The sequence below is a fragment of the Herpailurus yagouaroundi genome, unplaced genomic scaffold (assembly GCF_014898765.1).
Source record: "Herpailurus yagouaroundi ecotype Mexico unplaced genomic scaffold, PumYag 67690, whole genome shotgun sequence".
NCBI lineage: Eukaryota > Metazoa > Chordata > Mammalia > Carnivora > Felidae > Herpailurus > Herpailurus yagouaroundi.
In genome coordinates, this window is record NW_024420490.1 from 4,834,915 (window position 1) to 4,855,397 (window position 20,483).

Sequence of the window (20,483 nt, forward strand, 5' to 3'; positions counted from 1 at the left end):
TTTAGGCGTATGGAAAAATTGCAAAAATAACACAGTTGTGTATCCCCCTAACCCGGCTTCCCCCAATGTTAACATCTAATGTCTGGAATTGGGACCGAATAGCTATGAACATTTAGCATGTGACACAGATGGCATCTCAAGTCACTGAGAAAAAGACTTTTTAATAAATGGCACAGGATCACTGGCTAAACAGTTTGGAAAAGATTAAATTAGACCCGTACTTCACACCACACACAAGAATAAACTCCAAGTGGATTTAATGAAAAAAAAAAAAATGAAACCATATAAATAGTAGAAAACTTCAAGGGTGAATTCGCCCATAACCTGGGCATAGAGAAAGGCTTTCTAACTAAGACTCCAAATCCACAGGCAATAAAAGAAAAGACTAGTAAATTTAGCTACATTTTTAAAAAATTTAACTGATGTGACAAAAACATAAAGTCGAAAGATAACTGACAAACTAGAAGTAAATATTGGCAACATGTACCACAAAGGGTATTAATGTCCCTAGTTTACAAAGGACTCTTAAAAGGTGATCAAATATCCACTAGAAAAAGTGGGAAAAGACATAAACACACAATTAACAAGAAAGATACAAAAATGACCCCCAAATACATGAAAAACGTTCAAACGGTCCTCATAAGAGAGGCGCCAATTAAAAATAACAATGAGATACCCTTTCTCAACTACCACACCAGAGAAATTTAAAAATATGAGGTCATTCCGTTGGTGAGGTTTTCCGTCCGGGGGGGGGGTATGTCAGAATATTTGTAATACTCCCTAGGTGATTTTAACTTGCAACCAAGACTGCAAACCATTGTTTCAAGGTAATGGTCCAAACGGAAACTTGATACAAGAGAATAATGCATTTTGCCTAAAACTGAAAGCCCTTCTTCACTATCGATATTCCAAAATTCCTTGGCCAGCATGGTGATTAAATATTGTTGTTGCTGGGGCGCCTGGGTGGCGCAGTCGGTTAAGCGTCCGACTTCAGCCAGGTCACGATCTCGCGGTCCGTGAGTTCGAGCCCCGCGTCAGGCTCTGGGCTGATGGCTCGGAGCCTGGAGCCTGTTTCCGATTCTGTGTCTCCCTCTCCCTCTGCCCCTCCCCCGTTCATGCTCTGTCTCTCTCTGTCCCAAAAATAAAAATAAAAAACGTTGAAAAAAAAATTAAAAAAAAAATGTTGTTGTTGTTATTATTATTATGATTATTATCACTTTTAGGAAAAGGGTCAGCATATTTGCTACATACCATTGCAGCTTTTCTAACTCTTCCGGGGAGGAAGGGCAGGGTATCCGGACAGAACAGCAGCACTGTTCTGGAGGAGGCAACAGAAAAGAAAGAAGAAAATACACGGTCAAGGATAAGACAAGACAGAAGCTCAGATCCATCAAGGATTAGGATTCCTACACCGACTACATTTTAAAGAGCATTTGTCTAAAACATGATAAAATAAACGAGATACCATTATATCGACAATTATACATTCATACTCGGTGCTCGAAATATTTATTGAGTGAATAATTCGGGGGTGGTTATACATCTGCAATTATCAGTTGCTCTTCAGCAACTTCTAAGAATTCAGAAGTAAATCCATCCCGGCAGCAATCGGCCAAACACTCCAAAGAGAAGTCAGTCCCCTTCTCTCAGTAGGGTTTGTTCTACCATGTTTTCAAATAAGGTGTACTGAAACTCTATTGAAAAAGCAAGAAAAACCACCTTTTAGAGCTCTCTAAATACTGCCCAAGACTCATGTTTAAATTTATCGATTACACTTTCAGCTTTACACAGAACACATCAGAGTCATATGAAAACAAACACGGCAATAAAGACAGAGAGAGAGAACTTACCCATCGGTCGAATCTTTACTCTTTTCAAAGCGACCATTACAGCACATATGTTCATTGTTTTATTCATTTTTATTGTGAATGTACAATTTAATGTGCTGTAAAGAGAAATATATTTGTATAACCAGAATGTTACTGAACTGGAAACCGACCTACGTATTTGTAAATGTTTTTTCAAACTTGGGAGTGAGAAAAGGAGGCACTGATGCTGCTAAGTTGCAACGTCAGCCCAATAAGCTTGTGAAGACCCATGGCCTTCTACCATGAGCCATTTATACAGGTTTCCATTCACAGAGGTTGCAAACCAGAGACCCTCTGACCGCACACAGCTGCTGATTCATTCTGCCCGTCGTAACCATGAACTGGCAAAGACGAGCATCTTAACATCTAGCCTTAACCCCAGCTGGCTACTTGCCTAGTATCTGTAGACATTTGAATTTCTATCATGGGAGCCCTTTCACATACCAGCCCAGACGAACATCAAGGTCTCTTAAATCCAGAAATCTCTGGCAATTCAATCTAGATGATCAGATAACTAGCAATTTAAGACATTATCACTTTTTTTTTTTTACTTCAGTCTTGGTTTACGTGAAAAAATGTTAATGTTGCAAATAATAAAAAAGTAGTGAGTGACATGAACTAAGTATATATAGCGGATAGGGATTCAATCCAGAATTTCATGGAAGAATTGCCATTATTTGTACCAGTGAATACCGTGATGAGCAGAAACCATCATTTTCTAGGACTTTTACTCTCACAGAATGCTCGGGATTCAGGTGGCAAGATTACTGACCCACATAAGCCATTCGCCTATGCAGCCAACACAGCCAATGGACACAATTTAAAATGATCATCTGTGCAACATCAAATAATTGTCAGGCAATCTCATATTCATCGCTGCACACACCTTTTAATTTCTTTTCTCTTCCTTTCCCATCTTTTCCTTCCCTCTCTCCTTCTTCTCCCAAGCACCATATTATGTTCCTTCTTCTCTGTCTGGCCTATCACTAGACTGGACCACTGGGAGACATGTCTTGGTTATAGTGGTGGCCCTTGGGGCTAAGGACACTGATGATGCTCAGCGTCACAGAACCGGAGGCAATGGCCCAATACCACTCATCCCTCTGTGATTCATAATGAAATGAGAAGATGGATGTGACAGAATAGTGAGTGTTTCAAAGAATAAAAACATATATCCAAAATGTCATTAATATGTATTTATTTTAGAGGAACACATGTAAATTTGCAACCTAAGACTCCTCAATACTTTATTTCTCATGAGTAGAGAAACAATATGTATAAAAATATTAAAAATGACTCACCTTTGGGCCTCTGCTGTAGCACACACTATAAAATAAGTCTGAAACAAACAAACAACATACACACACACACACACACACACACACACACACACATATTACTTTGACAGTTGAGAATGTCAGACAAAACAACCCAGGACTAATCACAGCATCACAGAATCTTAGAACCACAATAACCCCCAAGGATCATCCAGTTCACATTCCTATCAGATTCCTGACGCATCATCAAAGCTATTCAGGGCATAAAGGCTCTACTTGCATACTTCTACTGTCCACAGAACTCACTACCACACAAGGGAGCTCATTCTGGAGCCCTCATTTTAAGAAACTTTTGGCTTTACATGAAGGAAAATCTACCTCCTTGTAACAACTATCCATTGTGCCCAGTTCTGATTTCCGGAGTAACAGAACTAGTCTACTTAGTGTTTTTCACATGACAGATTTGGGGAAGTTTGAATACATTTTTCCTCAGGAACGCAGAGATCCATGCTTTCCCCCAAATAGAACAGTAATTACAAACAAGGTATAGGATGTACAGTGATTACCTCACTTAAGGTTTGTAGGGTTTTGTTTAGCTCTGATCGCCTGTGAATAAAACGAGAGAAAATGACATGAAGGAGATCACTGGTGATGTGAAATTCAAAACAAGTTAGATTGTTAGCAATTAAATTAAGCCTATGGTATTTATTGCCTGCAGTGTTCACTTTGAAGTAACACTGGGTATAATGAGATGCCTATGTGAGAAAAATAAATTATTTCTATGACAAGGGCAACTGACCGGACAGAAGCCGTCGAAGTTCTAGCCAACAGCAAGATATAAATTACGGTTGAACAATCTTGTTACCCATTAGGCTGCTGCAACCCCCAGGCAGCTTCTTCTGGCAGAGGGCCAGAGAAAGAACTGGCCCGAGGGCAAATTTCTGAAAGGGGCCCACCACTCACCATGGGCCCCTGCAACCGCACCTCTCATTTGCACCTCTCATTTCTTCCCTCATTTCTTCCTTGTTCCCTCTCCACCTGCCCCCACCTGCCCTCCAGCACTCTCCAGCACCCCCTTCGCCTCCTCTCCAGAATTTCCCTCTTTCCTCTCCTGCCATCCCACTCAACAACACTTTTATTTCTTCAGTGTGGGAGAGCTTCACGGGAAGTTGGGACAACTTAGATACTTAGAACATCCTTTGGTACCCTGGACAGGTCCCGTTCATTGTAGTGATTGTACCATACCGTTACTTGTTTGCATCCTAGGTCTATCCTACCAGACTCCAGATTTCTGGTTCTAAAAATTGGCCTCATGCTGGAACCACCAAGGGAGCATTCAAAAATACCAGTGTCTGCGTCTCAGCCCCCAAATACAGATTTAATTGTTATAGGGTGCGCCTGGGCATCAGAATTTTTTGAAAGCTCCCCAGGTGATTTTAATATGCAGCCAAGGTAGAGAACCACTGTTCTAGAACCAGTTTTCCATCATCAGAGTTGGGTTTATCCCCAAGGCCAAACACATAGTAGGTGCTCAACAAATCCTTCATGGCTTTAAATGAACTCGATATTTCAAGTCTAGTAATTAAGCTGTATTACAAGTATGCAAAGCTGTGTTCTATTTATGAATTTGTGAGTTTAAAAAAATGTCTTATCACTATTGTTTCTCATCTCAACTTTAAGATACTTCAAGGGCATTGATATCTTCTGCTTTTTATTTCACATATATACTATACTTTGAATAGCTAGGAAAGTTAGATTTTTCTCAGGAGGTAAAAAAAAAAAAAATAGGCATAAAGGACAGGAATATCACCTCTGCCCATCCCACTTTAACTGTTTGCCACTATAAACTCAGTAGAGCCCTAGAGACGTTTGATATCCACCAGGTAGGCTCTGGGCCTCCTCTCCACCTAGGCATCGCTGAATCATCAAAAGCAGCCAGGTCAAAATGCTAACTGAAAGGAAGACCCTTAAGAGGACCTTTGTTTCCTTTTGTTTTGACCTCGGAGAGGTTTTTTCCTTCAGGGTCGTCCCAGATAGTCCCCAGAGCTTTGGGTTTGTTTCAAAAGTTTATGAAAACCTCATTTGAGAGGTAGCAGCAAGGTTGAGAGAAGACGAATTTTGTCTCTAATGCTGTTTCCCTGCACGAGGGTGAACACATGACGTTTCCCCTCCCAGTGACAGTCAGGTAAGACTGTCTCTGGGCCTGACATTTTGACCTTTTGTCTAACGGGGAGCATCCATGTGTAATGTATTTCTCATTGTCTGTGCTTGTCCTTATAAGCTGCTATCTACCTAACAAAGAGCTCTCTCTGACTTTTGAATGACTGATGTTTCCCGAAAGCATGAACAAACGGTATACCTGCCATCCTACCTTGAACTCTTTCCACCTTTCTGGCTACCAAATCGTATTAAAACTCAAATACCAATTCAAATGGAGCTCTTACATACTTTCAGATCATCAAAGAGAACAGCCTCATAAGGATATTAGGTGACGGCCAGTGACTACCAATGCTAATTTGCTAAGAACTCAAGAACCAATTCTTTATAACCTTCGGGTCTATTTCCTATTCTCGGTTTCCAAAAGTAAAGGTAGCTCAACAAGTATCTTTCCATCGTTGATGTCTTAACTTTTCAATCAAGCAGCAGATTACTCACTTGAGTTCACTTAGAGACAGGACTCCAGATAAGGTGCCATTAGCCAGATTTTGATTCTGTAGAAGCATAAAATCATTAAGAATATAACAAATACCGTTGTGTTTTTTCACACTCTCTAACAAGAAGTTGTTCTCCAGTTTCGTTGGCCACCCAAAGAACTACACCCCAAAGACTGAATGCTAACTGCTTGGAGTAGTACCTAGCGAACGATCAAATCCATATTGACTGAGCTAGTTTTTGTTTCTGTATCTCCTTTAAAAATATTCTGAATCAGCAAGTCTAATGTGCTAATTAATTTCGTTATTCCAAGGGTTCCCCCAAAAGAACACTAGTAAAGCTCTCCACAGGAAAGGTCCCGGAGTTAAGTGAAAGATCCCAATGTGAAAAGGGAAACTTAGTAGCAGCCATCACCCCATTTGTAGCACGTAGGTCATTGCCTGGCACATAGTAGGTGCTCAGGAAATATTCACTGAATGAACAATCTACATTTAGCTGGGCTCCTCTGAACCGATCTAGGTTATGGGAAGTATATGCATCCAAATCCCCCATGGGGTGGAACGGGATCAGAATCAGAAGACTGTTCTTAGACCCAATCCATGTCTTATTGCTAGAAGTTTCTAATATAATTTTAAAATTTAAAAGGCAATAGAATTCCATCATATCAACATTCGGCAAGTCTAGTGAAAACCAAAATACGATTATTAAAAAAAATACCATGATTATTATGAAGTCAAACCCTCTTGACAAAGCTAGTGATTCAACAACACATATTTTACTTAATTTTGGTCATAAAAATAAATATGCCAAATACGATAAATAAACTGTACCTTAAACAAATCTTTAAATGCACAGACACTTGCTTTTTAAGTTAGCAATAAAAAAAATCTTTAAAACGTACCTGAGTAACACTGCTTTCTTCATATTGAAACATTATCTCACCTCTAAAAAATGCTAAAAATAAATTTTCAAAACAAAATTTGAGACTTCCATCCTTAGGGCTTAAGGATTACTACAACACAGGAAAAGGATTATCAAATTACTTTATAAACGGTTTCATCGAATTCTTTGTAGGTACTCACAGTTACTGTCTTTTCTAGCAGAAAGTTAGTCAATGACTCAATTTTCAGAAAATGTGAACTATAAATTTTATGTGGGAATGCAGAAAGAGAAAAAACTTGTCTCCTTGTCAAGAAATTCTAATCCTACATGCTTCTCATCAGAGCTTTGTTTCCCATAAAGATACTAACTGGGGGAACTGTGGCTCTAACATTAAAAATTTTTTCGGGCTGTTTTCATTGCCCAATGAAGGAGGGAGGGGAAAAGTGTTTTTCAACAATTAAGCAATCTTGTGAAAGTCTATTTATTCCTTGCCATTTTGGGTTTTTTTTTTTTTCCCTTTAAAATATAGTACCAAATGCAATCTCTCTCCTAGGAACAAAGTTGAGATTTTGCTCTTGAAATCTGAGAAGTGTGCAGGGAGAATCCTTTCTTTAGTGGAATAACTCATTGTGGCTTTCATTCTAGAAACACCAGGAAACTCTACTCTTAAAATGCTCACTTTGGGAAATACAGAACCCATTTTAAGTCGACCTGTTTCCTACAGGATATACTCAGAGGAGCTCAGATTCTATCGGAAAAAAAAGAGAAAATAGAGACTCCTTAACAGAAGCATATTGTGTGCACTTCATAATCTACAGAGACAGAAAACTGGCCTCGTAAGCAGAAGGGCAAAGAGGCCATAAAAACTAGAGCAGGTGTCAGCTACCTTTTTCGTGAAAGATCAGATATCTGAGGTTTTGTGGGCCATATGTTCTGTCAGAACTACTCAACTATGCATGAAAGCAGCCAGACCATATGTATGTGAATGACATTGCTACGTTCCAATAAAACTTTATTTACTAAAACAGGTGTCAGGCTTTATTTAGACTATGAGCAGTAGTTTGTCGACTCTGGAACTAGAAGGTTGAATGCTTTCTCAGCTCATCTTTTGTAACAACCCAAAGTACAACTGATTCTCATAACCAGGTTGGTCCACTTTCACTTACAACAGCTGACAAAGGGGGCACCTGGGTGGCTCAGTCGGTTAAGCATCCGACTTCAGCTCAGGTCATGATCTCCTACTTTGTGGGATCGAGCCTCACATCGGGCTCTGTGCTGACAGCTCGGAGGCCGGAGCCTGCTTCGGATTCTGTGTGTCTCTCTCTCTCTGCACCTCCTCTGCTCATGCTCTGTCCTTCTGTACCTCTCAAAAATAAATTAAAATGTTAAAAAAAAAAAAAAAGAATGACAAAGCCACTAGTCCAGTGATTAACCAGATTCATCCATTCTGGCCACTTTTCTACCGAGAACCTCAACTTCTGCATACTGATATCGAAATCTCACTTGATGCAGTGCATAATTATTAAAAGTAAAGATACTTGACATATACACAGAATTACTCATCCATTTTTGAAAAAATTCTTAGCTCTTAAAATTTATTGAGCGTGTGCATGTGTGTGCGCACCTGCGGACAGCCACAATTTCTCTCCCTCACCCGTCCGTTCTCCAAGTCCATCCTCCGGTCTGGTGGAATGCGTGCTGAGTTTCACAAATGTGCTGGGAGCACAGCGGTAGCAGAAAAACCAGGAAGCCACCACCTTTTGACCCTCAGCCTAACTCTGCCTGGTCGGCTCCCAGTTTTTTCAACAGCCTCCATTTCCATTAAGGAACTCAGACTGGAACCTGCAAGAAGTGAAGGTTTCTAGTTTCTGGCAGGATATCATGGAATTTCTGGTGCCAAAAAAGTTGGTTCCCTGATGAGGCTGTTTTCACCAGACACTAAAACAAATGGTCAATTCAGTTGCTTAATTGGGGAAAACATTACTCCAACCAGCTTCCTGGCATCTGTTATTCAAGATGACCAGTTTTGTTTTTTTTTTTTTTTTTTTTTTACTAAACGTTCAATTTTCAAAGTTATCAAACATTATGTAGACACAACACTAAACTAGACATTAGTCACCAGTCCAAAACACAGATGAAGCATAAAAATAATGAAATTATGGAGAATTCAGTAGAGTAGGGTAAGCGAAGATGCAGGGAAGGAGGGAGAGAGAGAGAGAGAGACAGAAAGAGAGAGAGAGAGAGAGAGAGAGATACACAATATATGAAAGTGAAATGAACCTAACAAGTTTTTCCCCCTTAATCAAAGCCAGATAATATTTTCCTACTGTATTCTACCTGGTACACACTATCAGCAGAAAGCTCATACGAGGAAATCTCACATGCACACAAATAGAAAATGTTTGTGGACCATTCTTTGAATACAAAGTTTTCTTGTTTTCCAGCACCATTCCAACCTTAACTCATTTTTCCTGAAATTGTTTCCTATGTTTTTCAAACACATTATTAAACAGAACAAAAAGAACAGACTGAAAGGAAAACATTCCCACAAGAATGGTTTTTGAAGACTTTAATATTACAACATACTCCGTTACCTTCCTCTTCTCTCTTCTCACGATCCAGTTCTGACCTGCCACACCACGTGTTTATGTTTTTTACACCTGCTTTCATTGGTTTTAACAAGGAAGGGAACCCAGAGAGCCAAACCGACGTGAGAAAAATGGTTGTTTCATTCCTTCTGGCCCATGGCAGAAGGGGAAATATTCCCATTTCAAAAATAGCGTGTTCTCAAGAGATTTCCATCTTAATTTTAAGAAATAGTGGACAGCGTGGGCTAAAGATGGCAAAATACACTATGGACACTACTGGAATTAGCATCCAGTTAAACTAGGTGGACGTGAGGTTTTCAACATGCTTAGGAGAGCAGTTTATTTTATTTTCGGCAAAAGATGACACCCTGTTTCTAAGCTTTCATATTTAGGGTTCTGTGGAAAAGCTTGAGGGATTTATATACCAGAAGTTGCTTTCAATAATTAAGTTCACTACTTAATATATTCATAAGTCAACCTTAAGGGCATTAGTTATGGATTTAAAGCTATGATGAAAAATAGTTGGTGTGGACCTTCGTGTTCTCATATTAAGTATATGTGCTGCCGAAGCGAGCACATCGTGTTCTCATATTAAGGAAGTTAATCTATCATCTCACTAAGCAATGGGAAGATAACTTCAGGCAGATGTCAAATTTGCTTTTGTCTTCATTTGGGACTTCTTAGTAGCCGGGCAGTACGAAAAGAGATCAGAGAGATACACATCACATACTCAACAGGAGAAAAACAAACCTTTGCTCCCCACGGGGCGCATTCACCTGGTAGCATGTAATGTACATAAGCACTAACCTGAGTCACTGCAAATAGATGACAAATTGCAGACATTTCCCTGGGGTTTGACTCCTGCAAAGAAAACACGACCCAACGGGTTAAACATGTCATCAAGAGAATTCACAAACGTACATATCAAACGTGGACCAAAAATATGCTAAGTTGGCTACAACTGGCTGGATGAATTCCACAAAGGCTAAAGAAATGAGTTTTCGTTTCTCAGTTGGCCAGCTCCAGAACTTCCTTCTTTACTATGGTTCAGTATGTCACTCACTGTCTGATCCCCTACTCCTCCCTAAAAATATTTTTGGACCATTCCAAATTAATCCCTCCCCTGTCCAATATAAAAAGAACAGTGTGAATGCAAATCCAGTATAGAGACTTTAAATGGAACAGCCCTTACTCAGAGATCCTCCTTCCTTTCCTGGGCAGGGGAGTCCATGAACACTCTAATATTTCCTTGTGCAAATGTATGTAAGAAATAACACCAATGTCATGATGTTATTGCACCTAGGCAACAACGACAAAACTCAAAAACTATTTGCTGAACAACTACCGTATTCGACAGGCTTTGGAATGTTGCAGATACAGACCCTGCCCTCAATGAGCATACAATCTAGGAAGCGATACTGGCCAGAAAATAAACAGTTATGGGGCGCCTGGATGGCTCAGTCGGTCAAGCGTCCGACTTCGGCTCAGGTCATCATCTCACGGTTCGTGGGTTCGAGGCCCACGTGGGGCTCTGTGCTGACAGCTCAGAGCCTGGAGCCCGCTTCGGATTCTGTGCCTCCCTCGCTCTCTGCCCCTCCCCCGCTCATGCTCTGTCTCTGTCTCAAAGATAAATAAACATTAAAAAGAAAAAAAAGTCATAGTGAAGGCAAAATGGAGACACAGCCAGGACAACAAACTATACAGGCATACGAAAGAGGCAGAGATGAATGGGAGATGAAATAAGCCACGTGAGGACAAAACATTCCATACATATTCACCTAAAAAGCACTTTCTTCTTTGGTGAAAGGAGACGTACATCTTCTTTGATTTGAAAAGAGCTCCAGGTTTACTCCCCTAAAAATCTTGCCTTCATTAATTTCATCCTTTTGGCGAAGTATAAGAAAACCACAGCAAATGTGAGGGGCAAATGCTCGTCATGTATTCAGCAAAGTGCCAAGAGGGAAAGGTTGTTACGGAGTATTTTGCCGTCCTTGTTAGGTCTGGTTTGGTCAGAATTATGTATGCAATGTCTGATTGCTATTTTATCTCCGTTGTGCTTTTTGGGTGCTTAATTGTTTCTGAAGAGAACAACTCTGGACACAGACTAAAATTATAACTTGTGTTTAGTGCATGGGAAATGGTTTCTGCCAGGGTGATTTAGTTGGTGCATAGGCATCACCCTTCAACTAAGAGTTGTGATTCTGGGGGCAAACTGAATTTAGGTGCCAAAAGTTATCTGACGTGTAGAATTCTATACTGTTTCACAGCTACGTTACCCACACCAAAAGATAAAGATTTCGACTTAAGTATACCTGGTTGAGATGGTGGCTAGTAATGCTTTCAGTGTTCTCCAGAACTATGGGTCTAGTCCCCACTAAACGTTACATTCTATCATCTCTCATCTTTCTCTAAATTTTAGTGGCAGCTTCGTTTCCAGGGGTGTGTGTCTTGGGCTGCTCGTTAATCTTGAGAATTTTCTTTCCCATTGCTAGGGCTGTTACCTGTAATTTCCCCCGAAGTACACAGCCACTGTTCATCCTTTAAGTCATGAACGAGACAACTTGGTAAAGGGTCAAATAGTAAGTATTTTAGGCGTGGTGGGCCATATAGTCTCTGTCACAACTACTCAACTCTCCTGTTCACTGTATTGGAAATTCACCACAGATAACATGTCAACAAATGGGCATGGCAGTGTTCCAATAAAACTTTATTTACAAAACTAGATGGTGGGCCATAGTTGCCCCATAGGCCGTAGTTTGCCAACCCCCGTTTTAAATCAACCAGAAGACTTTGTTAAGCAGATCAGGTATCCCTACCCTTGCACTCGGTACTTAAAAGTATATCCCTTTTTTGATTTCAAAAGAGAATGAGGTTCAGTCCTCTAAGAATCTTTCCCTCATAAATTCTATCCTGTTGATGACCACTAACACCAGCCCTTTTATCTCCCACGCTTCTTAACCATGTCAGAGACACTTGTGTAGTCTTTTGCCTTTATCTACATACGTGTTCAGGTTAGTTATCTGTTTGTTTGCCTTGTCTCTCCCCAAGCGAGCAGATTCCTAAGGGTGGGCATTGTATCTGATCATGATTACACAGCCCCAAACGCTTAGCACGACTTCAGATACCCAGAGCATAAATAGGTAAACATCTATTCATTAAGAACAGATTGCATTTTTAAAAGATAGGAAAAAAAGAGAAAGAAAACATAAATACCAGCCATGTGTTTAATTTTACTTTAGTTACAAAAAAGAAAGTCTTGATATTGATAGTAAGTCATACCTGATGCATTGAAGGTTTTTACTATAGTGATTTTAGTTTTTTCTGCAAAGAAGCAATTTAAATATTAGAGCAGAATTGTTGCTTGTTTTTAAAAAACAATTTGCCACGAGTATCATTTTAGTGAAGTGCTAAGAAAATCACACTGTTGACACCTTTACGACGCTACTGGTCATCCCAGCAGCAGAATACATGGGAATCGCATACACAGATCATATAGCCTTGGAACAGGGTGGGGCTGGGATTTGGATTCCCATGTTTACCCAGTTATTTCACACCCATTACACCCCCCACTGCTTGTGTAATTCTACTGCACTTTCCATGCGCTGCTGCTAGACAAATCAACGTGGACTTACACTTCAGATAGGTACAATTAAGTAAGTCACTTCGAGTGGCAGGTTGTAAAGAACCGGTGATTCAGAGTAAAAAATGAATGGAAACACAAGATCTAAAATAGTGTATGCTCTACAATCAAGGGAGTGTCCTGCTATTTTCTTTAGGAGCTAATAAAATATTATTGCCATTATAGCGATAAGATAAAATTATTCTCAAAGAGGTTGAAACGATCCAACTACAGTTGTCCAGCAGGCTCACAGCAGACCCAGGACAGAACTGTTCAAACCACAGGCAAATATTAACACACTCAGAAGAAGCAAACCTTAGAAATGTGTTCCCAATGCACTTTGGGGTGACAGTCCATGGTTCATTTTTCAGATAATGGAGAACCAAGTTCAGAAATCCTTGCTGTAAGGATGGCCAATTAGAAGAGGTGTGTTGGGGCATAGATTTGCAAAGAAGGTCTGTCTCCTAGGGTGAGTGGCAAATTCTGAAGAAAACACAAAGCTCAGGTCTTGGAGAAGCACTTAAGAATGATGACATTACACCAACAGTTGCAGAAACCTCATTTGTGTTATGTGTTACATTGATGAGTTTCCGTTTCACTGTGACTGACCCATGGGCAATGGTTGGTGGTAATCATAGAGGCTGACGGTATTTTGCATTATCAATAAGAATCTTTTAAATATCTTATTTTGTTTGCCCTGATACTTTCCTTCCCAGAGCAAGCAAAACACATCTGTGAAATGAACTTCCGGTTTTAGTAACAAAAGTGCTTTTGGGGAAAAATGTTCAACCTCACCAACAATCAAGACTGTAAAATAGAACCTAAGGAATTGAAAGGTCTAATAATATATGGCATAGTCTCAGCTCTGAGCAAAGGTACAGTGACACAGACATTCTCATTCACTGCCGGCACGCATGTTGCTGGGTACAACCTTTCAAGAAGGTAATTGGGCAACACGCAGATCGAGGACCTTAAAATACTCATCATGCTAACCCATTAAATCCAATCCTTGGAATGCATCCTACAGAAATCAGGAATGAATGTAAGATGTTGACACAAGGATGTTCATTGCAACAATTTCTATTAAAAGAGTAGACACAGCTTTAATAATGTTCAACATATGGTACGCAATGGAATATTATCAAGTCGTTAAATAGTAAGGGGCAGTGGAAAATACTTAGAATTCAATATGAAGTCAAAAGGGCAAGACATAAAATTCCATATAAACTATGACAATTTTGTAAAAGAGATAGATATATACACATATGTGTGTGTGTATATATGATACATGTATATATGATTCTGAATGGAAATATACCAGTAATAGTCTTAAGAAAGTAATATTAGAGATGATTTCTATTTTTTCTTTGCATTTTTCTATATTCTCCATTTGTTATGAGCTAAGATACATTACGATTATAATGTTTAATGTTATTTTAAATGGAGTGCTATGGCCGTAACAGTTTGGAAGTTCAGGAATGTGATAACACCAGAATTACTGTTCAATGTCAAAGTAAAACGAGTAGTGACTCAACAAATGAAGGCACAGGAAGTGGGCAAGGAGATAACCTTTAGCAACCCAGAAGACTGACCACACAAATGAGAAACCCAAGAAGGCAGAGAGGACAAACTATGCTATTTAGAAAGAACTTGATATTACCTGTTTTGTTTAAAGTGGATAATACACTCGAAGTAGCATCTGAAATAATGAAAGAGAAGTGAAGCCTAATTATTGACATGATTAACAAACACGTGCATTGTCTAGGTTCCTTAAACATTTCACTTTTCCCCAAATCCTAGAGAAGTTAGAGAGTTTCGCAAAAGCCAACCGACACTACCAAACGTATTTACTGCTCACCCCGCCACACTGTCCATTCTCCAACCCCCAGACACCATTCCTGAGCAAGTAGTCATCCTTTTAAAATGCATTTCTTGAACAGAGGTGATGTGTCTAAAATAGAGCAACACTCCTATAATTATTAGATTGAAATAATCCCATTTATGTTTAATATTTTGTCCCTGTTTTACTCCATTATAATAAAAGTCCCTATGGGATACGATGTTTCCAGTTAATACCAACTTTAAGATATAGCCCTGGGGATGCTGAATGGTACACTCTTAGGAAGCAATCTTTAAGCGATTCTAGTTTAACATTAAAGTTCTTGAACATTACATGTAAGTAATTTTTAGAAACGCCTCATTTTGACCTGTTTCACTGAAAGTTCCGTTGAAAATCTGTTCTAATTGGTATTTCTTTAAAGAAAAATCATTCTATAATATATTATTCTGGATGCAACTTTAGGGGTGAAAAGGCATGTATTACATTAAGTAATGTATGACATTACTTCAAAACCCACATACAATGGATTCAAAACCCACTGCCAAAGGTATTTTGAAGGTGTCCTTTCACTGTAAAAAGTAATTAAACATAAAAATGATAATATCTAGTCCTTCCCATTAGACCAAGTTGAATTTAAATTTAGTTTAAATTTTGACTGCACAAAGATGGAGGCTGTCTACCCACAGAGCGGGGGGCACAGAATGTGCTCTCCTGTCCACCTCCCTCCAACACAGCCCAGTTCTCTAGGATGATGAAGAAGGCCGGTTGTTGTTTTTTCGTGTCAGACTATTTAAAATTGATACAGTCGTCTGGAAAAGGGCTATCTTTGAACACTCTGTGCCTCCAAATCCATGCCGAAGCATACTGAGGTCACTGGATGTGCTTTTCACATTTAAACAACCTGCCATATAAAATGTGCTGGCGCTGTGTTGGAGAGCAAGTTAAACAGGGCACTCAAAATGCGATCAATATTTCTCTTCTTTTACAGAACAGTTAGCGTGGGAGGGGGCTGTCCGCCCAACATGCCAATAAGGATATTTTCATTTGGCCAAAAAGTTTCAGTTGTTCTCCACGGTTGATGGTTTTGGGGGTTTGTTTGATTTGGGGTTTTTTTGTTTGTTTATTTGAATATAAAAACCTTCAACAGCACTCATTATACTTTTATTCACATTAAGTGTTATCAATTTTCACTTGCTTCAGAAAAATTCTTACCATTCAGGCTTGTAGTTTCAACCTCTTTGGCCCCAAGGGGGGGGGGTGGGGGGAAACAGTAAAAAGGTTTAATTAAATCACAAACTTAACAAAGTGGGTGAAAACTTGGTTTGAATTTTTTCAAAATCTTGCCTGCAGCAGTACCATTGGAGTAGGGGACAAAACCAACAAGAGATGATTCAGCTGTAAGAGGAAAAATAACAACAAAATTTTCTAGTTAATACTTTGAAACAATTATTTATTGCATTTTAAAGGAATTAAAACTTTTGAGCCGAATTATGCAAACAAGCAGACAACATGCTCTCAGACCAATGTGAATCTGCAAGCCCCATAACCACTCGAGAATATACACTTCATCAGAGAATTGCTGAGAAAGAACCCAAGAAGTGAAAGGAGCACAGCTGTCTCCTTTTACAGATGAAGAAGTTGACCCCTGCTGCCTCAAAGCCTGCTCCTACCTATTGAATATTAAGGAAATAAGTTCAGAAACCACAGCAAAATATGTGACATACTACTTTCAAATCTTTTCAGCCAGAGAATTCTAGAAAACATTTTCTACGTTAAATATTTGTCAAACTACAGGGGCGACTGGGAGGCTCAGTCACTTGAGCGTCCAGCTTCAACTCAGGTCATGATCTCGCGGTCCGTGGGTTCAAGTCCCGCGTCGGGCTCTGTGCTGACAGCTCAGAGCCTGGAGCCTCCTTCTGATTCCGTGTCTCCCTCTCTCTCTCTGGCCCTCCCCTGCTAGCGCTCTGTTTTTCTCTCAAAATAAAATAAAGCCATAAAAAAAGTAAAAAAAAATTTGTCAAAGTACAATTATGAAACATAGCAGCAGATCGGCTCCATTCTGTTAAGAGTGACGCCTGGCAACTCTTCCCATAGTGAATTGAGGATTAAAAATAAATAAATAAATAAATAAATAAATAAATAAATAGATAGAACAACATTGCTATCACTCACCACTATACTACCTAATACAATTTCCTAGTAAGTTATTTTAAAATATGGCTGCCACTAAGACAATCAAGTTATAAATTTCCTGTGGAGTACGTCCACTTACGCTAAGAGGTCAATCTACTGCATACATTTTGCATGTTTAAATATTAAAAAGATCCGATGGCTTCACTCGTACAGTATACACAGGAAAAGTAAACACAAACATTTTACAAGTGATACAAGCTCTGCAGTAGGCAGCCTGATATTCAGCCGGTGAGGACAACATTTGGGTGTGTCGAGGCGCTTGGCTGGCCTGTCTGTGTCAGACTGCTCATGTGTTGGCTGAAACACACACACCCTGTCTGTCTTACATTATTGCTTCCATGTTTTGTCATTTACTACATTTTTTTTTAATTACCAAGGATATTTCTTGAGAAATAAGACAGTTCCTGAGCAAACAGATTCAAAGTGTGGATATGGAATCCTTTGCTCTTGGGGCAAAACAAAACAATGGGCCAAAGCTGTTTTTCAATTAACGAGTATTAATTCTTCTGGAAGTTGATGAGTGGTAAGAAGAGGCCTGTGGGCACAAGCACCTGTCAGTTCCTGGATGTGCACAGGTTCCTACATTCCGGTGAGTGTCACTCTCCCGCAAGGCACCCAGAACCCAGGCTGTGACTGGAACCAGTGGGTGCCTCCAAAACTCCATACCCCATATTTCCATGCAAACAGGATTTTGCTAAGATATGACCATGATTAAGTCTGATGCCGGCTATTGAACTAGAAGTAAAATACAGTGGTTCATTTTACCCTAGCAGCTTAACAGCAAGGGGGCAAATCGGTGCAGTGAAAACAGTTTGGGCTTTGGAGGCTCGCAGTCCTGGGTTTGAATCTTTGCCCCATTACTTAGTAGTTCATAATAATAGTTATTACTTATTGAGGGTTTACTCTGTCAGGTGCATAGGTCATCTCATTTCATCTTCACAACTACCCTATGAAGCTGGTACTGTTACAGTCCCCAATTTATAGATGAAGAAACTGAGGCACAGAAAGGTGAAGAAACTTGCCCAAAGACACACAGCTAGCAATGGAGGCGAGAGGCTGGTGGCTGAGTTCAAACACAAGTAAGTAGTCTGGCTGCCCAGAATGTGGGAACATGAGCAAGTTTTATCCTCTCTGACCCTCAGTTTCCTCATTTAGAACCTGAATATAATAATTCCTATACTGCAAGACTGGAAACTGAATGAGATGTCTGAAGACTCCCAAGCATGTATATATATGTGCACAAGAAGTAACAGCTATCATTATTAATTTTTACTTATTTTTAATTAATTAATTTATTTATCTTGAGAGCGCGCGCACACAAGCAGGGGAGGGGTACAGAGAGAGAGAAAGAGGGAGAGAATCTTTATTATTATTTTTAATGTTTATTTATTTTTGAGAGAGACAGAGACGGAGCGTGAGCAGGGGAGGGGCAGAGAGGAAGGGAGACACGGAAACCAAAGCAGGCTCCAGGCTCCAAACTGTCAGCACAGAGCCCGACACAGGATTCGAACCCACAATCCACAAGATCATGACCTGCGCCGATGTCAGACACTTAACTGACTGAGCCACTCAGGCGCCCCATGGGAGAGAGAGAAGCTTAAGCAAAGCAGGCTCCATGCTCACCACTGAGCCCAATGTGGGGCTCAAACCCACGGACTGTGAGATCGTGACCTGAGCCGACATCAAGAGTCAGACACTTGACTAATTCGCCCAGGGAGCCCTTAATTTTATTTAAATTAATGAACAATAGAGCTCATTTTGATACCACTAAGGATAAAATGTGAGTTGACTCACCCCTTACCATAAAAGATTGTTCTACAACATATGGTATACCAGAAAGAACACAGGAGTGGGAGGCAGAAAAGCCATGTGCTGCCTGTGCGTAATGGGGGCAGGGGGCTGTGTGACCGTAGGTAAGTTAGTGGGGCTTGACGATCTCGTCGACTAAGGGATGGGACTGGGCCACTTTATCCCTGAGGTCCAGTTCCAGCTAGCAGTCTCGAATGTGGGTTCTATTCCTGGTTCCTGCCACGACGGTCTAGTTAAAAATTTCTCTTTATTTGCCTTCCCATTCTGAGGAGTGCTAAGCCCTCAGAAGCCCTTTGAAAAACATCTGTTCAGAAGCGAATGAGGAAGTATATTGAAGAGAACATGGCGCCCCTCAAATGTAGGGACATTCGGCAGGCTTATGGTCTTGATACTCGTCAGGAAACCCGTGAACTAGACCCGTGAACTAACAATAACGTTGAAGAACCTAACCAGCTACAGTAATGAAAACCCACAATTCATCCCGCAGATTTGTCCATAAATGTGGGGGCATCAATATGCCTGTCCTCTTGTCTATGTGTGCTATTGGCTTTTCAGGTGTAGGTTTAATGACAGAATGTCATTAACCTTCATGGAAGAAAGCAACTTTGCTGTATCTGACTACGTGCCATATTTCATGGAGAACTTTTGGCATATTGTCCTGAAATTCCCCAAAGTCAAGAAATAACGGTCTTACCAGATGGTGATAACAAACTGGAATTATCGGCATTCTCTGTTGAGGAAAAAGGTGATTTAAAGTTAGTCTAGTGTGTGTAAGAATTTGTAGATGAACATCTTTAATGGAAGTGAATGTAAACCGACTTGCAAATAGCTACCAAAAGAGGGCAGTATATTAATTTACTATTATTTTCAACAGCCTCATCAGTCCTTCTCTTCAAATCTCTACAGACACATCTCTGGCGAAGCAATTCTCTAATATAACTGTTGACGGTGCTCTCTATATTGTTATATAATGATTTAGTGCATCATAAACTGACAATGATGACTAAGAACTTCCAACTGTTGGCTAATATTCATTCGAATTTGTAAAAGGAAAGGTATCTATGTGCATAAACTAAACTTCCATTAACTGTTTCTTTCTTATGTTTTAATTTAATTTAATTTAATTTCAGTATTTTAGAGAGGGAGCACAAGTGGGGGAGAGGGGCATAGGGAGGGAGGGAGAGAGGGAGGGGGGAGAGAGGGAGGGGGGAGAGAGAGAAAGAGAAAGAGAAAAAGAGAAAGAAAGAGAGAGAGAGAGAGAGAGAGAGAGAGAGAGAGAGAGAGAGAATCTTAGGCAGGTTCTACGCTCAGCACAGAGCCCAATGAGGGGCTCAATCCCACGACCCTGGGATCATGACCTGAGCCGAAATCAAGAGTTGGAAGCTCAACCAACTGAGACACGCAGGTGCCCCCAACTGTGCTTCTTTTTGTACCTATTAGCACAGCCTTTATACCTTTTAAGTACTACTTATGAGTTAAACTAGATCAGATGCCTCTGAGTTTATAAGCTAAGAGACTGTGTTACTTATTTTGAGAAGATGCTCAGATTCCTTAAAAGAAAAGTAATTCTATTTTTCTCTCTGTAAAAAATATTACACACTTATTGGAGCAACTTCAGATAAATTACAGATAAAAAAGAAAATTAAAGCCACCTATCATTTCACCACCCAAACGTAATTGACATTAACATTTTGGCATATAGTCTTTGCTCTCTCTTTCTATATTCATATGTATATCTACATATGTATATAGATA

At 39.9% G+C, this 20,483-nt stretch overlaps 1 protein-coding gene across 4 annotated transcripts in view; it reads right to left on the minus strand.

The window, feature by feature from the left end:
* Positions 1 to 20,483, minus strand: part of ADGRG2 (adhesion G protein-coupled receptor G2) — a 123,843-nt gene that overhangs the window by 25,358 nt on the left and 78,002 nt on the right. The window contains exons 4-15 of one of the 4 annotated variants that reach the window (XM_040468271.1): positions 19,423 to 19,458; positions 16,083 to 16,121; positions 15,939 to 15,962; positions 14,547 to 14,585; positions 12,547 to 12,588; positions 10,075 to 10,128; positions 6,699 to 6,751; positions 5,801 to 5,856; positions 3,712 to 3,751; positions 3,170 to 3,207; positions 1,851 to 1,945; positions 1,252 to 1,318 (exon numbers count right to left, since the gene is read on the minus strand). In XM_040468271.1, coding sequence (XP_040324205.1) covers positions 1,252 to 1,318; positions 1,851 to 1,945; positions 3,170 to 3,207; positions 3,712 to 3,751; positions 5,801 to 5,856; positions 6,699 to 6,751; positions 10,075 to 10,128; positions 12,547 to 12,588; positions 14,547 to 14,585; positions 15,939 to 15,962; positions 16,083 to 16,121; positions 19,423 to 19,458 — 583 coding nt within the window. Of the gene's footprint in view, positions 1 to 1,251; positions 1,319 to 1,850; positions 1,946 to 3,169; positions 3,208 to 3,711; positions 3,752 to 5,800; positions 5,857 to 6,698; positions 6,752 to 10,074; positions 10,129 to 12,546; positions 12,589 to 14,546; positions 14,586 to 15,938; positions 15,963 to 16,082; positions 16,122 to 19,422; positions 19,459 to 20,483 lie in introns of those variants that run through there. The other 3 variants (XM_040468272.1, XM_040468275.1, XM_040468274.1) reach the window with 3 other exon arrangements.